The sequence below is a fragment of the Sebastes umbrosus genome, chromosome 2 (genome assembly GCF_015220745.1).
Source record: "Sebastes umbrosus isolate fSebUmb1 chromosome 2, fSebUmb1.pri, whole genome shotgun sequence".
NCBI lineage: Eukaryota > Metazoa > Chordata > Actinopteri > Perciformes > Sebastidae > Sebastes > Sebastes umbrosus.
Genome location: NC_051270.1, coordinates 35,626,440 through 35,643,216, shown reverse-complemented (window position 1 = coordinate 35,643,216; position 16,777 = coordinate 35,626,440). Strand labels below are relative to the sequence as shown.

General features: G+C 41.1%; 1 protein-coding gene across 1 annotated transcript in view; it reads left to right on the top strand.

Annotated features, from left to right (window-relative positions):
* lrrc4cb (leucine rich repeat containing 4C, genome duplicate b) overlaps window positions 1-15,707 on the top strand; it is a 51,830-nt gene extending 36,123 nt beyond the window's left edge. Inside the window, exon 2 of the mRNA XM_037754642.1 lies at window positions 12,358-15,707. Coding sequence (XP_037610570.1) covers window positions 12,385-14,280 — 1,896 coding nt within the window. The 5' untranslated portion in view covers window positions 12,358-12,384 and the 3' untranslated portion in view covers window positions 14,281-15,707. The remainder of the gene's footprint in view (window positions 1-12,357) is intronic.
* The last annotated feature ends 1,070 nt before the right edge of the window (window positions 15,708-16,777 follow it).

Genomic DNA, 16,777 nt, shown 5'->3' with positions numbered 1-16,777 from the left:
GTCATAGTCAAGTCAGCACACTGACACACTGACAGCTGTTGTTGCCTGTTGGGCTGCAATTTGCCATGTTATGATTTGAGCATATTATTTAATGCTAAATGCAGTACCTGTGAGGGTTCCTGGACAATATTTGTCATTGTTCTGTGTTGTTAATTGAGTTCCAATAATAAGTATATACATACATTTCCATAAAGCAGCATATTTGCCCACTCCCATGTTGATAAGAGTATTAAATACTTCACAAATCTCTCTTTATTGTACATTTTGACCAGATAAAAAAAATGTGCGACTAACTATGGACAATCATGCGATTAATCGCGATTAAATAATTTAATCAATTGACAGCTCTAGTTTTTATCCTTGGCCATGACAATTCGAAATGTGCGTGTTACATCATGAAACCACAACTCCCTGGCCCGCTTTCTACAGCTTCTGAACCTGAGAGAAATCGCATTCAATATGTTATTAACACATTTGGAGGGAGCCAAGTTCCACTGATGAGGCATAAAATGTAACAAGGGCATCACTGTGATGTGGAACCTTTTTAAATTAAATATTTAATAATTCATCTTTCAAACAAAATGAGTGTCACAAGTTCATTCAGAATTTCTTTTTTTCCAGCAGTACAACGTTGGTCCTCAGCTGCGTGTTCACCTCCTTCTCCAATCACACAAATCCTCTGCTAAAGCAGTGATATGTTTAACTACCGTAAGAAGGCAGCTTATGGGGGTCTGTGCAGCTCATTATTCTGCCACTGCTGCTGGCTGTGTGTGCTCCCCTACCTAAACCCGGGCTGCCACCTGCTTCTTTGCACTGCAGGTGTTTCCACAGTTTTCTGATCATGGAAACCCAAATGTTTGTCAGTGAGAGCTTTAGTTTATATCTGTGCAACCAATTACCAAGATTGTCCCCACAGCCATGAGTCATGCTAACATACTTTACTGTGCCATGTTTTCATTTAGTCCAATCAGCCTCGACTCCACCACGACACCCTTCCACCTACAATTGGCCGATCTCGCAGATCTCCTTTTAGGAACGCAGTCATGGGAGCAGATTGGTGGGCTAGACAAGTGACACGAATACTAAGAGCGCCCGCGCATTCAGTCAGTCTGCCACCCAGGGCATCCTGTCTTAATCCCTTCGCAGAGACCAGACAGAGCCTTGGCAGAGTGCATTTGAACATGGAGGTCCCTGCAGATTATTTAGCCTGTGCAATTATCATAATGGAGGCAGCATACGGTAATACGTGAATAGGAATTGAATTATCACTTGAAAGGTGTCTCTTTACTCTCTCGCTCCAGTATTGGCACAAGATAGCAACACTCCTCTACTTGCCTGAAATTAAAGCACACAAAATAACATACAGGGACTCAGAGCGTTCTATAATGTGATGCTGTTAACACCATTACACAAGAGCTAATGCAAGTGCAATTCCCTGAAAAACAGCTGCACCGAAGGTATTTGTGTTTGACACTAGCTGTACCTACTCAACATGGTTTAATATAACTCCAATTTCTAGAATTCACTGCGGTGTTGTAGTACTCAAGATTGCTCTTGGTCTCGAGACCGGCCTCGAAAACACTTTTTGAAGAACTCGTCTCGGAGTTGACAACATTTTTACTCTGCCTTGTCTCGATCTTATTTCAAGACTGGTCAAAGCCACGACTCCAGGGATATCTGGTTTGCATGTTCCACATTTTATTGCAAGTGTGTCATGCAGTGTGGGACTCACACTGGTCTGGTCTTGGGTTTGACTTGGTCCCTGCCTTGGTCTTGACTTGGTTTCAACCCCTCAAAGTCTTGATCTTGTCACGGTCTCGATACCCGCTGGTGGTTCTGAAAAGTGAAGCCAATGCGGAAGTGACTTAAACTTGTATTGTTTCTAATAGCCAGCAGGGGGCGACTCCTGTCGTTGCAAAAAGTCTGATTGTAAAGAAGTCTATGAGAAAATGAGCCTACTTCTCACTTGATTTATTACCTCAGTAGACATTGTAAACATGAGTTTATGGTTTCAATCGCTAGCTTCAAGTCTTCCTCAATACAGCATGATGTTCATTTAGTAAATTATGGTCCCATTTAGAGTCAAGTAGACCATAAAGCAGGGGATGCTTTAGGGCTTTAGGGCTTTAGGGTGTGGCTACCTTGCGATTGACAGGTCGCTACCACGACGTTGTCCTGTGTGGGAGTTGTCCACGTTCTACAACTTTAACCCTTTCATAGTGTGTTTTCAGTTCATGAAAATTAATTGTAACATTTTGGTAGCCTAAAAATGTTGTATTCAGCGTACTTATCTCCACCCTCTCCTGTCACTTCTGGTTGCAAAATACCAAGATGGCGACGGCCAAAATGCAGAACTCAAGGCTTCAAAACGGCAGTTCACAAACCAATGGGTGGCGTCACGGTGACTACATCCACTTCTTATATACAGTCTATGGTCATGACTTGGTCTCTGTTTAGGTGGTCTTGACTACATCACTGATTTACCAATGTATAATGAATTTCACTTGCTCTTGTCATGATTCAAAGCCAATGAGTTGCATTGTTTCTACATTAGTCATCTCTTCTATTTAAATCCTCAGAGAACCTTTTACACAGTGGTATGACGTCAGACCAGATGTCATTTAACAGTTCCATAAAAAATGCTGCCAAGTTGTCCACTCACTACTTGGCTTTCCACACTCTTCTCCAAAGTTTGAAGTATGTGTCATGGCAGTTTCAAAGCCATTTAATAAACAAAAGCAAACAAAATACACCCATCAGAATTCAACAGCAAGGGATCATGATCAGGTTTGAGTGGCTGGATGGCTGATAATAATATTGCATTACTCATCAGAAACAAGAGATTGATTAAAACTAATGTCCTTTGTACCGTTTTCAGACATAATGCCATAGCATACTGCCTGATAGCAAATTAAAATGTGTCTATAGGTTTTTGTTCTCGCAGTGATTGTCTGTCTGACCATAATTCCAGATGGCAGTTTGATTGCTCTCAATTTTGCCTTTCTTTTAAATTTAATCTCGTTCCATCACAGACGGGAGAAAATGAGCCTGGTCATCTAAAATTGTGATGATTTTCAATAATGCGATCGTGCCATCTGGAAGCGCTGCTGCCCTGAGGGGACGGTGGAGGTTCAGCTCAGGTCCGAAGGTCAACCACACCACCTTTTCTCTCATAGTTCATGATGAAGAGACCTAGATTAGGGGCTGCTCTCTTTTGTTGGTCAGAGAAAACAAAGCTTGTCTGGTTATAAACCCTTTTTACCTCACATTCAGCAGAGCAATGCCTGGCAGCAATTTTGGTTGGGTAGAGTCTAGTCCTCTGTGAACCTTCACAGGATAAGTGGGTGTGAAAATGGATGGATGAGTTTTCTATACATACTATATTTATGATCCATACGCCTTTATTGGGCTTTGATCTTGAACTCTGAGCATAAACCCTGATGTCACCCTAAAGCTTAATTAATACATATAATTTATAATAACATTAAATCAAACGACTGTATTAAATGAAAGTGGTTGCTCATTGTGCCGATATCAGTAGTAGTGTCAGCCAACCCTGCAGTTCTGCAAAGCTTTTAAGCCTCTTTTGGCTCATTGTTTAGAACTGTATGGCCTGTATACAGTCAGCTTGTTTTCATGGTTGTGTACCCCCCAGTGTCCAAAAATCGATTAATGCAGCTTTAAAATTAAAGGAGCCAAAGGGGGTTGTATGTGAAAGCATTGAGAAAATCCAATTACACTGTTCTGTTACAATGTTCGGTAACACTTTACAATAACCGTCATTTATAAACGGTAAATTGATAGTTAACTAAACTTAGTCAATAGTTATTTTACTGTTCACAAACAACTAAATGATAATTAATAATGTTTACTTATTATTTTTAATGCTATAAATTGTTATTTTAACAGTTTATTGTTGCACATATAACAATTTATATACAGTATATATATATATGTATATATATATATAAGTATTTGTTAATGATTAAGATATTATTTTTAAAACTTAAAGAAATAGTTTGTTAAACATCTATAAACATTACATAGACAGGTATTTGTAAAACATTATTAATGGTTAATAACTGCTATGTAAACAGCCATAAAGATTATTTGGATGGCTATTATAAAGTTGCTACTGATGATTATAATACCTTGTTAAATGGTTAATAAACGCTTTGTAAAGCATCTATAAGCATTATTTACATAGATAGTTAATACTTTGCTAATGGTTAATAATTGGTTTGTGGTCCATCTATCTATGTAATGTTTATAAATGTTTTACAAACGATTTCTTAAAGGTTTACAAATCATTAACAAGTACTTTATATAGTATATAAAATGTTACAATGTGTGTAACAATAAACTGATAATAAATAGTTTACTAATGTAATCAGAATGTAATTGTTATCGTTTCTTAACAGCTATGATATATTATATAATGTATTCACATTACACAAACTAATGAAAATAATGATTAACTACATTTAATTAACTATCAATTCACCATTTATAAATGATGGTTATTATAAAATGTTACCCAATGTTCTATTGAACTGTCCAAAATGACTAAGAATTGCATGTTTAAGTCATTTGAACACATTCTGGCTCTGTGATGAAGTGTGATCAACTGAGTAAACACTTTTTGTTTGATCAGCTTTATGAAATGTGGAGTATCGTCGTAAAGCATCCCGCATTGTGTAGCTTAGCATTCCACCTTTCACCGACCCCCGTTGGCATCCATCCATCCATGAAGCACTTTATCTCCACACAGATGGGGAAAAAACACTTCAGCGTGACCCGCTCCTATGACCTTGCCTATATGTTATTTTTTTTCCACTTCATAGCAGAGCCATCTTTCAACAAGGCGTTATAGAACGTTTCATGCATTGTATCTCCCGTGCAATCACGATGATGTTACCTTGAACGTACTGAACATGAAATACTGTGGCTCCAGACAGTTGTACTGGAGTAATTTTGTCGGGACGCTCTTGTTACTTTCATTACCTTGAAAATGAAATATTGTGGCTGCCGTCAATTGTACTTTGAATCATCAGATTGAAGGCGTAGAAATTGTTTAATTTCGGGTTCCATTCGGAGCTGAAATAATGATTTCTCCTTTCCTCTTTTGGGCATCCCACTAAGTAAAGTAATATTCCACACAGGATGCATCTGAAGAAATAAACAACGACAAAAACGTGGTTTGCATCATCCCTTTTTTTTGGGGACCTAGACTACAGTGCACTGCAGCAGTGGCCTGCAATTCTATTCTCAAAGGGGACCGGAGCAAAGAGAGGCTGCATTGCCAGCAGATCTCGTTTAAAACACTCACTAAATGTGACGAGTGTTAAAAATCTTTTGTTCCTACAACAACTGGCCCAACCAAACCAGATGATAAAAGATAAGGCAAATAAAAAAATATGTATCGGGGAGAGGAAATTACATCTGTGATTATACCATAACCATTAAACGTGACAATATAACAAGCATTGTGATTCATACGACAGCTGCAGTAAGGTCTGTATAGTCTAAACAGCCTGGCCTTACCCTAGTTACAGGCACAGTTTAAAATTGGCTGCAGCAAGCAAGCCAGTGACAATACTGAAAAAAATAAATAAATATTTGTTGGATAACACCATCCCGAGAGAGTGAAAAATGTTCAAGAAAATACACTGTTTTTGCTGTTCTGAGACTCGTCCAGTCAACGAAAGGGCCATCATTTCTGTTCCTGTTAAAAGAATAGAGTTTGGCTGATAAGTCAGCAGCACCCAACAGCCTGCTGGATTTATTTCCCTAACACCAGCACTCTGCGTACTGAGGCCAAGGTGGGGGAGGGGAATTGCTTCTTTTTTTTTCAGGTGGAGCAGAGCCGGAGAGTGAAGCACTCTCGGTCTGCATGTCAGAATGAGACAGCAGCAGTGGTGGCCGCTCTTTATGATGGGCCCCAGTGCAAGATTTTAAAACCTCCACCCCCCCAACATCAGACATAAAGCTGCACACAGATTCTGAACCGCAACACACATTGTATTGTAAGCTAATAGCAATGCAGCTGTTGTGTTTTATTCAACTGCTTATTACTGGATTTGCTTAATCTTAATAATTACACTGTATTAATCGGTCATGGAAAAAAACAAAATATGAAATTCCATTCATCATACTGGGCCACATTTAGCATTTAACATTCTAAATGTAAGACAATTGTAAACTTACATGAAAACTGAAATACAATGTACATGCTAGTTTAAAGCTAGGGTGGGTGATTTAGAAATTGTTTTTGATCAACCCGGTCTCCCGGGAAGACGTATAAATAGCACGGCATTACATGGACGATCCAACAGTTATGAGGATGCATTAAAGGCTTTTTGCAGGTCATTTGTACGCCACGCAACAAAACTACGGTAACTCATGCAGTTCGGTTCGGGCCACTCAATTAGGTTTAAGCAACAAAACCACTTAGTTAGGTTTAGGAAAACTGTCATGGTTGGGCATAAAATAAGTACGTAAGCTAAGTAAAATACGTACAGGACCAATGTAAAACAACATCACTAAAAAACACATGGTGTCACAAACATAATGTAAGTTACAAAACAAAACACCGGTTTCCTAGTTAAAAGTCCTGTGATTGTTGGACCCATCCACCTCCCTACCCGCCCGCCATAAGCGGTCTTTCTCGCTTTTTTATTCTACGTCACTAGTTCTGAGCATGGCATACTTATGCGGATGTGTTTACGTTACAGTCAGTACAGACTACATGGCGTACAAATGACAAGCCAAAAGCAAGAAAGGCATTGTTATTGCACGATAAATGCCCTGCGCATTATCAGGTAATTCATACACCTTTTCGTGCAAACAGGCATGATATATTGCTGAAACTCTCTTTACATCCCAATCGGTGGCAGTCGCAGGACTGTAATAAGCCTGTCTACCTGCCTGTCTACTTGTGCGCACTCTGCTCATGCTTATTACACGTCACCAGAGTCTTTCACAAGCTTCTTGACAGCTGTGAGTACTAACAATAGTCATGTTCGTTGTTCACGTTCCTAACGATAATTTTGGGGACATGGTTGTGGAGGTATGGACTGTCAGTGTAGCCGACTTGGCGATTTTCTCGCTAGATTTTGAGACTTTTGGAGCTAGTGCTGCTAGCTACTTTCATTGGAAAAGAGTTGGCAACACTGGGCTGGGTTTTTCAGTTGGATCATTTTTTTTTTTTTAAATCTAGCGTACTCTTGTTGGTTTCTGCAATGTTACCAACGCGAGCTTTAATCTGCTGCATCTGATCTGAAAAAAACTTTTCTTTGTTTTGTAAGGCTGTTATTAATGTTTATTTCCATTATCAATTAATCTGAAAATTGTTTTCCAAATGAATGAATTAATCACTTTGTCTATAACAAAGAGCCCAAGTTGATGTATTCAAATTGTGTCTTTTATCTGACAAAGAGTCCAAAACCCAAAGATGTTCAGTTTACTGCCACATGGGACAAAGAAAAAGAGAAAATGCTCACTTTTTGCTTGAAAAATTAGTTAAATGAATCATCAATTAGGAAAATAGATGCTGATTAATTGTCTGTTGATCAGCTAATCAATTCGTTGACTATTTGTTTAAGCTTCATTTTGATTTACTCCAAACCATTTTGAAGTCGATAATGCTGGCACTGTTCTATATTATTCCTGTACTTCTTTTGGTCAGCACATCCCCTGAAAAGACCAAACAATGAATTGATCCTACTGAAAAGTATTTTCTGCTGTTGCCAAAGTGTGATATATCTTGTTCCTCTGAGCCACAGAGCTCCACTACTGTCCAAAAACGACTAAATGAGTCACAGTATTGTACTGGGTGACACATTCTTTCATAACAACGAACATGGGTAGTTTATTTTGAGTCAATTCTACTCACTAGTACACCAAATGTGTATTAATCTGCAGCCAGAAATAGTCCCCTATAAATGCACTACTTACTCCTGCTGGAGTCAACTACAGTATTGAGCCTTTTTAACAAAACAAAAGCGTGCATTTGTGACCTGTTTCTAAAGATGCAAGTGTTCAATAGCAACGAATAGGCTTTGGGCTGCCACAGCTGCCACAGACACAGTAGGAAAAGTTGGTAGGTATTGACAAATGGACTAACTCAGCGTTGGTTTTGGTGTCTTCCTGGGATTTGCTTACAATGAGAAAAATGTTGAATATCACCCGCCTTATCCTTTAACAGCCTCTCGTATTACGTTGTTTGTCAGGTAGCTTAGGCCATTATTTATTGTATATACTGCATATGCTAACATATTCATTAGCATTCATTATGTCATAATTTCAAACACTGACACAACAAACCTGTTATTCGTCTGTACCTCCTAGGCGCCTTGCTTGTCTGTGCACAGGTCTTGTAAAATCCCAGATGGCCCGTGAGGTTACAACATCGGCACAAACAAGCTTAAAGCGAGATATGCTACAAACGTATGCAAATGTAATGAATCGGTAATGTGTTGAATGAATTAGCAAAATGACATTCAGTTCAACAGACAGCCCTCTAAGTGGCCACAGGCTCCTTTCTCCATCCTGATGAGACACTTGCCACATTTCATATCCCGTCATATTTTACCCTCTCTATCAGTTTCCCACCCACCGCATCAACTGCAAACGACTGATCAGTAATTGTCTAATAAACAACGTGATTTCATTCATTTGGCCTTTGTTTAGATGTCTCGTGCCAACACATGAAATAGTAACAGTGCAAATTGAGATGTTTGTCATTGTGTCGCTTGGTGGGAATAATCTCATTGTACATAAAACAGTCCAAATCCCCACGTAGAACTCTGAGGGGAAATGTTTAATATGCTAACAAGCTAAGACAAACATCAAAATCAAAAAGGGACTACAAAGCAAGTTGTTCAATAATGCAACATGTCTTGTTACGTTTCATCCTCATAAATGTACCATCCTCGTCAATTTGACTTGTGTGGAGCAGTATTAACATATTTTTTTCTCATATTCATACCATGATGAGACTATGAAACCATACTTCCCAACCTTGAGACCTCAAAAATAGAGGAGATTTGAAAACCAAATTTGAGTTTCAGAGACTTTGTTTCCTGAATTCTGTTGACTTCTAAAGAATGAAAATAACAAAATAATAATTACTTTGCAACTTCATTTTTTGCTGCTTTTAATTCTCAGGAAAGGAAACTGAATAATTCGCCCCTCTGGTGTGAATAAGTGTGAATCTCTGGTAGAAAATTAGGCTGATATTCATTATTTTCATTCATTCATTTGTTTGATCCTGCTTGAGTATTTCTTTCTCTTAGTACTCTCCATTTCTCTCTCCTTCTCTCACTCACTGAAGGTCCTTTCAGACACAATGCGACAACGGCACCACTGCGCTCTGAAATCCGTTATTTCCAATGGATAGCGCCACGCCACGCCAGCTTTTCTGTGATGCTGTGATGTGCAGCGAGCGCAGCTCAAATCGTGCCGTGGTATCGCGAGCAGCTCTCCTTCACTGGGAAGACATTTGGTGTAGCTCTATTGCCGTCCGGGTGCAGACAGTAGGGCTTATACACGCCGTAAGGAGCCAGAAACATGTTGAGATAATGAAAAAAGGTGTGAAAAATTGGCATAAATCGGGAGAAATGCGTGAGAATTGTGATCCCGGGAGGAAACCTGGAGACGGCAATGAAAAACGGGAGTTTCCTGCAAAAATAGGGAGGGTTGGCAAGCTTGTATGAAACAGAGATCATTTTTTTGTGGAGGTGTTACCTAATTTCTTGAGTGGTAGACACTCGGTTATTCGCATAATAGACTGCCAAGCTTGCTTCCATGGTGTGTGGGAATGTCCAAAGTAACACATTTGACTGGTTGGAGTGGAATGATGTTGCTTTCAGTGCACGACACTGACAAGACTCTAATCATCTGACATTGTAGTTTAAGTGCTCAGACTTTGCTTAGTCTCCTTGCTATGCACACCCTGATTGATAAGTTACCTGAGCACTTCTTCCAACAAACTCATTAGAAACAAACAAATTTGGCAAATCCCAGTGGTGTCAGACATAATGCCAGTGGCGGCTGGTGCAGGAGCAGAAAAGTAAGGGTGGGTGTGTTTTTATGTTGCTGGCAGGATTTTAGATGTAAGCAGCTACTGCTTTCAGTGGCTATGAATACATGTTGAGCGCGCCTAGATGGAATTAATCCACTCAGTGTTGCAGCAACAAAGGGAGGAAGTATGTTTGAGGCAATTTTTTTTTTCTTCTGCAATCCTTTTATGTAATGAGGCATATTCTGTGCTGATAAAATGTATTCAGATAAAATGTTTTATGAAGAAGGCATGTGGCCAAGGCTATAATTACTCTATGAGCGATAGATCAACATGCTCATTGCTGGATTTATCATTTTTTTCTTAAAGCATTCCAGTGGAAATGCTAAGAGAGAGATGTTTTATTGATATTCTCCACCCGTGTGTTTGCCGTGTCTGACATTTTCTTCTCTTAGGTGGCATCGCAGGGTTGTTGTAATTCCAGCCAGACAAAATGAGCTCCTGCCAGTGGGAGGCCTCATTCGATCTGATTCCCCAGCAGAGGCTCGTCTCTCCGCAGCCTCCCCTACACCTCGGCTGGCGCGGCAGCCTGGCTGGTGCAAAACCGAGCCACATGTAGGCTCATTTCTACCGATTAAGCCAGCCACTCATCCTCACCGGAGAACATTTCCACCTCAGTTAACATTTTTTACAGTTTAGAAAACACCTGTCATAATATACTTGATTCTTCTTGCTCGCGGGTTGATGAAAAGAGATGATTAACAGATAACTTGAGTTGGGAAGAGACGAGGAGAATACTTAAATATAAGGACCCAGTTGGCGGGGTTAATGCTTTTTTCACCAGGCAAGACTGCTTTGCTCTTGGCAAAGGCATCAACTGCACTGAAGAGCATCGTCTGCATCACTTAATAGCACAGCTTGACACAATGCTGTCACATTTTATAATTTCACAGCATGTATGATATGTTTGAAATGCAGCGTGTATTGATTTATTCGTAGGTTACCATCTTTGTGGGCAGGAGATAATAAGGGGTGATAGCAGCACATCAACACTGCTGTGTGGAAGTGGGAGGTACAGGCTGTACTGTATGTGTATGAATGTCTTGGTCTATTTTTATCTCGAGCACACTCAGGCATATTCTTAGACACTTTGGCTGAATGCACTAATCTAATCTAATTTAATCTAATCTGAGATAACAGAGTAACGAGTTTCTTGTTAGTCACTTGATTCGTGGGAGATAATAAATGTCGCTATAGTTACGCTAGGGCAATATCAGGCCTCTTCACACTATTGAATCACGCTATTTGTGAGGGATTTTGGTGTGACAATAAATTGGATCGTAATGAAAAGTAAACAGGGCTGCAATAATGCTTTGAATAAAAACAAGCATTAATCATGAATCAATGAAAAATGTTGTTTTTCAAAACCCCAGGAAATGAAACACAGATAAATAATTTCAAAGGCAATAAAAAGGCTGTATAATAATTTAGTAAAAATGCAAAATAATGAAAAATACCCCTCATTGTTTTGTCACGGGATGTGTTTTATATCAAGATATAAGCAATAGCACTATTTCAGGCAAGAATAGCTGGGCTTCCTCTTGCAAGCTTCCAAGTGTATGCATGCATTTCACAGGTTGCATTGCTTTTTGCATTGTTTTTAGCATGAATATATATTCTGTTTTTGTGACAGTGCAGGGCCATATTCATTGAGTGCAATGCCAAAATTGTAATGTAAAAATGTTCATGACTGTGTGTTAAATAATTCCAGGCTTGGGATTCCAATGAGTAAAGCGCTTACAAGAAATTGATCAAAATGCTAAGTTCTCGTTTTTCATTTTCGCTCTCCAGTGCAGATGCATCAGCGTCTGTGAAGTCTGGAAATCTGGGACAATCCAGGGTTAGAGAGCTAACAAAAGGCTTGTTATATTCCACATATGGGCAGTATATGACAATTAACTGAAGCTGTCAATTCATCTTGCTCTTGTTCTTTCAACATGCTGTGCATATTGTACTGTATAAGTAGATTAGGGCTGAAAGTAATGACTATTTCCATTATCAGTTAATCTGCTGAGAATTTTGTGATGAATCATTCAGACTATATGTAAAAAGAATGGTAAAAAAAACACCCATTATGATTTCCCAGATCTCCAAGTTGTATCTTCAAATTGTTTTTTTTGTCAGTTAATTTTCGACCAACTAATCAATCCAGCACTAAAAAAGATATTGTATTGAGCCATTGATCGCTATGACTCAACAGCAACACCAACAATGTATTCCTTGCTGCTTTATGTGGTTACTAAATATCATTCTCTCTTCTTTTCTTCTTGTTGCAGAGAACACAAACAGCGGATGAACTATGAATGCTGAACACAATGATCTCCTCCCTCCAGCGCCAGACAATGAGAGGTCGTAGGCTGAAGGGGGCGCTGTCCAACCCCCTCTTTGTGCTGCTTTTGGCCCTCCAGATCCTGGTGGTGGCTGGGCTGGTTCGCGCTCAGACCTGTCCTTCCGTCTGCTCATGCAGTAACCAGTTCAGCAAAGTCATATGCACCCGCCGCAGTCTACGGGACGTCCCAGATGGCATTTCCACCAACACTCGCTACCTGAACCTCCAGGACAACCTCATCCAGGTCATCAAGGTGGACAGTTTCAAACACCTGCGCCATCTGGAGATCCTGCAGCTGAGCAAAAACCACATCCGCAGCATTGAAATCGGCGCCTTCAATGGACTGGCCAGTCTCAACACTTTGGAGCTCTTTGATAATCGGCTCACGACAATCCCCAATGGAGCATTTGAGTACCTGTCCAAGCTGAAAGAATTGTGGTTGCGGAACAACCCCATCGAAAGTATACCATCTTATGCCTTCAACCGGGTCCCCTCACTTCGAAGGCTGGATCTAGGTGAGCTCAAACGCCTCTCCTACATTTCTGACGGAGCCTTCAAGGACTTGAGCAACCTGCGCTACCTGAACCTGGGGATGTGCAACCTCAAGGAGATCCCCAACATCTTACCTTTGGTCAGGCTTGAAGAGCTAGAAATGTCAGGAAACCAGCTCTCCGTTGTCAAGCCCAGCTCGTTTTTAGGATTGGTGAACCTCCAGAAGCTGTGGATGATGCACGCCCAGATTCAAACAATCGAGAGGAATTCCTTTGATGACCTTCAGTCACTGGTGGAGCTCAACCTGGCTCACAACAACCTTACCTTTCTACCACATGACCTCTTCACACCGTTGCATCGCCTGGAGCGGGTCCACCTCCATCACAACCCTTGGAACTGCAACTGTGATATCTTGTGGCTCAGCTGGTGGCTGAAGGAGACGGTCCCCGCCAATACGAGCTGCTGCGCCCGTTGCCATTCTCCTGCAGTCTTTAAAGGTCGCTACATTGGGGAATTGGACCACAGCTACTTCCAGTGTGATGTTCCCGTCATTGTGGAGCCACCCAGTGACTTGAATGTGACAGAAGGCATGGCTGCGGAGCTTAAATGTCGTACGAGCTCGCTGACATCCATCAGCTGGCTCACACCAAACGGCTCGTTGGTGACACACGGGGCTTATAAGGTGCGTTTGGCTGTACTCAATGACGGGACACTGAACTTTACTAGCGTCACAATGCAGGACACTGGGACTTACACCTGTATGGTGAGCAACACAGCAGGCAACATTTCTGCCTCTGCTGTGCTTAATGTCACTTCTGTGGAAAACAGCGGGGTGACCTATTTTACCACAGTCACCGTGGAGACCATTGAGACCCCGGGGGATGATAGCCAAACGCCACTTCCCCCATTTGGCTGGGTGTCCTCCTCTACAACAAAAGGTACTCCTGTTTCAACAAGGACCACAGAGCGGACTTACACAATTCCGGTCCTTGATCTGGACGGAGAGGGAGCCCTCAATGGCCTGGATGAGGTGATGAAAACCACCAAGATTATAATTGGCTGCTTCGTGGCCATCACGCTCATGGCTGCAGTTCTGCTGGTTATTTTCTACAAGATGAGGAAGCAGCATAACCAGCAGGACCCTGACGGCCCTGCCTCCTCCATGGAGGTCATTACAGTCGAAGAAGAGCTCGCAGGTGTCGCCGCCATGGAGAGACACCTATCGCTGCCCCCTCTGGAGCACTACAACCACTACAACACCTACAAGAACACGTACCACCACGCTCCCATGCTCAGTACCATACACAGCTCAGCCACACAGGAACCTTTACTGATTCAAGCCTGCTCAAAAGACAATGTACAAGAGACCCAAATCTGATCTTTGAATTTGACATCCAGTATCAGCAGTTTCATACTTGGGAGTACAAATGGACCAAAACGTGAAGATAAAAGAAGTCAAAATGACATTGACTTGACAGAGTTGATGTCGATAATGGCGATGAATCAGCATTTGGCAAAAGGGACGACATATGATACTTTAACAAGTGTCTTTACAAAAACAAAGATTATTTATTAAAAGTATGTCTAGTGGCTAAATGAAGAAAAACATTTTGTGATAGCTTTTTAGCTCATTTTATTTCTCTCTCTCTCTCTCTCTCTGTGTAATACTGCACAAGGGAAAGAATGGTTTACAAAAAAAGTGAATATGGAATGTATTAAATGCACCTCATTTGAAACCACTGTAGAAATTGGCCTTAAACTAAAAGAAATGCATTGATTTAATATTTTGATTTCACCTGATAATAATATGTTTTGTTGAAGGGCACTGCTTTAGTATTCATGAGCATTTATTTGCAAGTCATTCAGCATACCGTGTCCAATTCGGCGGAGGTTTGTGAGAGACGAAACCTAAAATGGGGTTATTTCCATTGCCATCGTATTCTCGCTGTCACTCAAACCCAAATGAGATCTTTTAATGACGCAGCTCTGGATGATATCACAGTGAAGCCAGCATGCCTGAGGAGCAGAGCAGCCAAATTAGTAACCGTGCATTTCCCCCGTGGCTCCTAAACAACAGCCATACATCCTTCACTTTAATTAAGATTAGGTTTCTTGCTCCCACTCCTCCTCCTACCTTATTCTTTACACTTCAACCTTTACTTATTCTCTCCTTCAACTCCTCCGTCTGAGTTCTCCATCTTCCCTGTCTACTCCCTCTCTGCTCTCTCCTTTCCCCCGTGTCCTCTTGCTTCTTTGATTGTCTCTCTGTCACCTAGCTCAGTCACGTTCCTCACCCCTCGCCACGTCTCATTTGTCTCGCTTTATCCGTCGGCATGTGCGGCACGACGGCGGAATATTGCTCGGGAAAATGAAGGGGAGCATAAGGCTGCAGTCTGTAGCCTCCCTGTTAACCCAGTAATGATCTACGTCCACTCAGTGTCGCGTTACCTTGCCATCACCCCAGGGTCACACGTGCTCGGGCGCTGATAGTCCATCTGTTATACAGATAAAGAGGCAAATGAGGCTGCTTTGTAATGTAGTGTGACCCTGTCAGACTAACGCAGACGGGGCTAACATACTCAGTGAAGCAGTTAGGAACCTGCAACAAAATAAGGGGAGATGGGTTATAGCTCATTAATCTGTATCAGCAGTTCATTTGCAGACGAACCGAGGAAAAGCTGATAACAAAACAGCGTGAGACTTTTCCACTCTCCCTGTGCCCAACATCTAACGGGGGGTAGAGGCCTTTGATATTGAAGCAACCCCTGCTCAGTCTCATTTTTGTCAGGGAAAAAACGCACGCACTTTGATGTTGCATCATTTATAGACCATCAAAACATTGTCTCTCCTGTAGCCTGTTTACGCTTTGCTTTTTCATTTAGTCTTTCAAAGAGGAAGGCTTAAGGAAGAGGGAGGCAGGGATGAAAAGTGAAGAACAGTGGGTGGGGAAGGGGGGAGACAGACCCACGACGGTCATGAGGGGTCTTCAAACAGATATATTGCAGATATGAAGGGAGAGGACTGAAAAAAGATAAGGAATAAGGAGGCAAAACTAGCCATCAGACTGTCGCCATGGAAACAGTGACCTTGTGCAGAAAGTAAGAAGAGGTAGATATGCCTTTCGCTTTGGTCTCTCCGTGCAACAAGCATATTTTAATTTCCCACTGGCGATTTCACAAATGCGACACATTATCGACAACCATACGATGTCACCTTTGCAGAGCAACTCGCTGGTTCAGTTGTTTAAATGATGTTGAAATGTAACATGACTGTAAAGCAGCTCTACTCGCCTTATTGATTTTCATCTCAGTACCATATAGCTTGAAGTATGAGCATAATAAAGCACCATCACTCACGCACAATCATATGCTTCTTATCAGTTCCCCTAAATGTATTCTTTCATTTTATACAGTAATGGTGAACAAAGATAGTGGAAGCAAACTATACATTTAGAGACAGATGAAACTGTAAGTGGAGCAGGAACAATTGAAACAGAAACCTATTCATCGTCAGCCTTTCATTGAGCGCTATCAATGACGAGAATAGTACAGTCAACGGTAACGTCATGGAGTGAACCATTCTTTCCCTTTCCACTGTTTTCTTTTTCAATGCTCAGTTCCTTTTCAATGCTTTTGGTGGCTTAATGATTCAATGTTGACGCTGGCTACAGTGAAAAAAAGGTTGAGATTTTTTATATATATATTTGGGGATGAGGGTTGTGAGTTCTTCAGAATGAATGGAACATCTCTGTGTTGGTATTTGCTTGGGCAGGATGGCTTTATGTGGAGAGATATCTGAATGCCAGAATGAAATTAAGACTGACCTGCAGAATGTTGGACTTGAAAATACCAGCAGAGTGAGCTTGATTTTTTTGT